This window comes from Salvelinus alpinus, chromosome 23 (genome assembly GCF_045679555.1).
Source record: "Salvelinus alpinus chromosome 23, SLU_Salpinus.1, whole genome shotgun sequence".
In the NCBI taxonomy this organism is placed as follows: domain Eukaryota; kingdom Metazoa; phylum Chordata; class Actinopteri; order Salmoniformes; family Salmonidae; genus Salvelinus; species Salvelinus alpinus.
In genome coordinates this window covers 44,592,719-44,597,690 of record NC_092108.1, presented here as the reverse complement: position 1 = coordinate 44,597,690, position 4,972 = coordinate 44,592,719, and the positions used below count along the sequence as shown (strand labels likewise).

At 42.1% G+C, this 4,972-nt stretch overlaps 1 protein-coding gene across 1 annotated transcript; it reads left to right on the top strand.

Annotated features, from left to right (window-relative positions):
- The first annotated feature begins 229 nt into the window (after window positions 1-229).
- Window positions 230-2,865, top strand: LOC139551355 (apolipoprotein D-like). The gene is made up of 5 exons (XM_071362845.1): window positions 230-305; window positions 671-798; window positions 1,312-1,433; window positions 2,095-2,183; window positions 2,332-2,865. The coding sequence occupies exons 2-5, from the start codon at window positions 679-681 to the stop codon at window positions 2,580-2,582; spliced, it is 582 nt and encodes a 193-aa protein (XP_071218946.1). The 5' UTR covers window positions 230-305; window positions 671-678; the 3' UTR covers window positions 2,583-2,865.
- Window positions 2,866-4,972: the final 2,107 nt, after the last annotated feature.

The window sequence follows — 4,972 nt, the reverse complement described above, 5'->3', positions numbered from 1 at the left end:
ATCTTGGGTTTGATTCCCACTGTGGGTCACACACAAGACAATGCATGCACTCACTACTGTAAATCGGTTTGGATTAAAGCATCTTCTAAATGGCATATTATTCCACTCGTGTAACAACCGAAAGCACAAATATGTCAGTCATTAGCAGAGTCGGCAAGGAGTTTGTTTCTATAATAGCCATTTGAACAGGTGCCAAGCTCTCACGCACCCCGCCACCATGCCACCCCCACTCCAATACATATAAATAGGTGTCTGTAACCCACTGAACATTACTGTAACCAGGTTGAACATCTGAACACGTGAAGGTAAGTGCAAGTTGTTATTTGTAGCACCATTCTGACGTAAAATGTACATTGCTTGATCAGAGTCTGAGAATTGCTCCCGTTTCTGTTTCCTAAATATTCATATATTTCTTAATTCCTTTCTTTTAATATCTAGTGTGTATTGTTTTGTATTGTTAGGTATTACTGCACTGTTGGAGCTAGGAACATAAGCATTTTGCTACACCCGTGATTAACATCTGCCAAATATGTGTACGCGACCAATAAAATGTGATTTGATTTCAAATGTTTTGATTTTGAATGAAGTACTGTATATTTGAAGTCATTTGTCATTGTCCTCCAATGAAGTTGCTGACATTGTCTCTACTCATCTCTCTTTTGCTCTACAGACCCCAAGATGCAGGCTCTACAGGTTTTGTCTCTGACTCTGCTGTCCGTTCTGGCAGCTAACGCCCAGACCTTCCGCCCTGGAAAATGCCCCCAACCCCCCGTCCAGACTAACTTTGACACCGCCAGGGTGACTATACCAAACTCTTATTACTGTATGTTAAGTTGTGGTCACATTTTATTTGGATAGTCTGGATTTTCCATCTTACTATCAACAAATCTGTTGATAAGCAACTGCTTACTAAGGTTACAGTTAGGGTTAGTATTAGAATAAGGGTTAAGGTAAGGGCTAGGGTGAAGGGTTAAGATTAGGGTTAGAGCTAGGGTTAGTAGATCGGTGAACTGTTACTAATAGTCTGTAGACCCTCCTCAGATGGACTATCCAAATAAAGTGTCCCTGAAGTTGCTCCTATGCATGTGTAGTAACTGGGTAACACTTTATTTGGATAGTTCATCTGTAGATGCTCTAGACTATCAGTAACATTTAAACTATCCATCTATTAACCCTAGCTCCAACCCTAACCTTGACCCTTATCCTAACCCTAACCTAGATCTATTCCTGGGGGAAACCTAACCCCAGAGCACTAAGCCATTCCATATCATAAAATTGTCATGTAAACTTGTATCTTTGTCTTTGGTACAGTATCTGGGCAAGTGGTATGAGATCCAGAAGCTCCCTGCCATCTTCCAGAAGGGCGAGTGCAGCACTGCCACCTACTCCTTGAAGAGCCCCGGAGTAGTTGGTGTGCTCAACAGGGAGCTGCTGTATGTACATTTAAGAGATTGTTCAACAAAATAAAATGTTTGTACATTTAAACTGAGACTCGGCGATATGACGTTGCCACGAGCAGCACCGTAGATCCAGATGAGCACAACGCAAGACGATGCACCCAGAGAATCTCAGAGCATCTGCGCCTGTGCACGGGTTAGCTTCGATAGCTACAATGTGATAGTTTCTGAAACAGCAGAGAAGTTGATCATTGCGCTTCAATGCTGTTAGTTGTCGTGGAAATCGATCCGATATTGCTGTTAACTTCATGAATCGCTGACTAACTTTAAAGGAATAGTTTAGTGAAATGTAACTACTTTTTACATGAGAGCAGACTGCAATTTAATAACCCATGTCCGAGGCTCCTATTCAATCAACTACAGTTAAAGGAAAACCGCACTGTGGGTTTACTCAGAATGGTAACTTTAAAAATGGGTGGGATGTCAATATCCAATGAAAATGTTCACAGCTTGCGTGGGGGTGACTCGGTTAATAACAAGGTTATCACCTCAGATACAGCATGAACATTCAGAGTGAACGTGCAAGTGCTGCTTTCCTTTATCTACTATTGATTGAATAGGGGCCCATGAGTAAGTAGGCCTCACAAAACGCCATTGTTAAATGCGTTTAACCTCTCTCTCTCCCTTTTTCTCTCAGGGCTAACAACACTGTCAATGCAATTACTGGCTATGCTAAGGCCAAGGACCCCTCTGAGCCCGCCAAGCTGGAAGTCAGCTTCTTCGAGGGTAAACATACCTCTAATATATTTCTCTCAATATTCTTGTGAGGTTGACCTATATAAGTCCATTTGACATTTTATGTTGTCTGTCTTCGACCCATGTCTGGTCTGATGTCTACTGTATGTATTTGAATATATGTTTTCCTCTCCTGCAGACTCTTCCCCTGGCCCCTACTGGGTGTTGTCCACTGACTACGAGGGCCACTCTGTGGTCTACAGCTGCACCGAATACCTGTGCGCCTTCCACGTGGACTTTGCCTGGATCCTGAGCAGAGAGCCAACCCTCTCTAAGGAGAAACTGGGGGAGCTGTACAACGTGTTCACCTCCAACGGCATCAACATCGACGTGATGACCGTCACCGACCAGAGCCAAGAGCTGTGCGTCGACATGCCTCTGTGGGCCTAAGAGACTACCTGATTCAGTCTAGAAAATGCATAAGATTTACATTCATCACATGGCATGCACATAGAGTCCAAATTATTAGGACATGTAAACACCTTCATCTGCGTTTCAGCTGTGGATTGGATCTGTGCAGGTGCTAGCACCAGCCGAGCGAGCCTCCCTTTTTAGTGCGAGTGAAGTGTGTTCGGAACAACTGAATGTATGCTCCTTAGAAGTAGTTTTCACATATAAACATGTTTACAAATTAATAAAAAATTAAAAGCTGAAATTGATTATAAGTATTCAACCCCTTTGTTATGGCAAGCCTAAATCATTTCAGGAGTGAAAATGTGCTTAACAAATCACGTAATAAGATGAATGGACTCATTCTGTGTACAATAATAGCGTTTAACATGATTTTTGAATGACCACGTTATGTCTGTACCCCACACATACAATTATCTGTAAGGTCCCTCAGTCGAGCAGTGAATTTCAAACACAGATTCAACCACAAAGACCATGGAGTTTTTCCAATGCCTCGCAAAGAAGGGCACATATTGGTAAATGGGTAAAACATGTAAAAAGCAGACACTGAATATACCTTTGAGCATGGTGAAGTTATTAATTACACTTTGGATGGTGTATCAATACAATACAGCGATACAGGCGCCCTTCCTAACTCTGTTGACAGATAGGAAGGAAACCGTTTAGGGACTTCACCATGAGGCCAATGGTGACTTTCAAACAGTTACAGAATTGAATGGCTGTGATAGGAGAAATCTGAAGATGGACCAACAACATTGTAGTTTCCCCACAATACGAATCTAAATGACAGAGTGAAAAGAATGAAGCCTGTAGAGAATATAAATATTCCGAAACTTGCATCCCGTTTCCAACGAGGCACGAAAGTAAAACTGCAAAAAAATTGTCAAAGAAATGAACGTTATGTCCTAAATACAAATTGTTATGTTTGGGACAGATTCAACACAACACATCACTGAGTGCCACTCTTCATATATTCAAGCATGGCTTGAAAATATGGCTGCTTCATGTTATGGGTATGCTTGTCATTGGCAAGCACTAGGGAGTTCTTTAGGATAAAAAGAAACGGAATAGAGCTAAGCACAGGCAAACATACTAGCGGAAAACCTGGTTCAGTCTGCTTTCCAAAAGACACTGGGTGTAACGACCTGGGTGTCGGTGGGGTGTGAAATCAGACGCAGGAACAGCAGAGCTTCAATGCGGTGATATTTAATGCCTAACCGGCAAACCAAAATGTCCAACACGGACTTACTGGGTGTCATAAACACCTGTCTGCTAACACGGGAGACAAACCCAGTACACAATACAAAACCCACTCCCGAAATCCACAGCAACAGACGAACAATCCCGCACAAAGAAGCATACAATCTGGCTGGCTAATAAAGCCACACTAATTGCCAATTACCCCAAACCAGGTGATACAAATAAACACATAAGGAGGGGGAGGAAAAAGAGTCAGTGGCAGCTAGTAGGCCGGTGACGACGACCGCCGAGCGCCACCCGAACGGGAAGGAGAGCCTGCCTCGGTTGAAGTCGTGACACTGGGACACAAATATACCCTTCAGCAGGACAATAACCTGAAACACAAGGCCAAATATACACTGTTGCTTACCAAAACGATATTGAAAGTTCCAGAGTGGCCTAGTCACAGTTTTGACTTAAATCGTCTTGAAAATCTATGGCTGTCCGACTTGACAGAGCTTGAAGAATTAAAAATGAATCTGAATGTGCAAATATTGTACAAAGCTCTTAGAAACTCACCCAGAAAGGCTCCCAGCTGTAATTGCTGCCAAAGGTGATTCTAACATATATTGACTCAGGGGTGTGAATAATTATGTAAATCAGATATTTCTGTATTTCATTTTCAATAAATTTGCAAACATTTCTCCAAAGATGTTTTCACTTTATCATTATGTGGTATTGTGTGTGTATATGGGTGAGAGAAAAATAAAAGTAATCCATTTTCAATTCAGGCTGTAACACAACAAAAACGTGCAATAAGTTAAGGGGTATGCATACTTTCTGAAAGCACTGTATGTGCACGCTGAACGCTCTAACCGCAAGACCACCCCAGGCCACGATTGAACTAATTTGTACAGTTCATTCGTAACCTGAGGATACACTAGACACTTGTATGCTGTAGCCTAGTGGAGCCCAATATCTATCTTGTGTTATTAAGCTATATAAAAACAACGATTGGTGATGTGTCAGGCTGCATTTCAGATTTGAATGTTGCAGTAATAGGACCTAGGCCTAGTTTCTGATCGAGCGAGAGAGAACATTATTTTTATAGCAAGCCCTGATCCCAATGACTCGACAGACTGATTTGACCTGTTAACCTGGGGACATCAAATTCCTGTTGAATGGGCGAA

Coding starts and splice junctions, on each gene's coding strand:
- LOC139551355 (XM_071362845.1), top strand. CDS start 679: ATGCAGGCTCTACAGGTTTTGTCTCTGACTCTGCTGTCCGTTCTGGCA. Junction 799..1,311: donor CTAACTTTGACACCGCCAGG/GTGACTATACCA, acceptor TCTTTGGTACAG/TATCTGGGCAAGTGGTATGA. Junction 2,184..2,331: donor GGAAGTCAGCTTCTTCGAGG/GTAAACATACCT, acceptor CCTCTCCTGCAG/ACTCTTCCCCTGGCCCCTAC.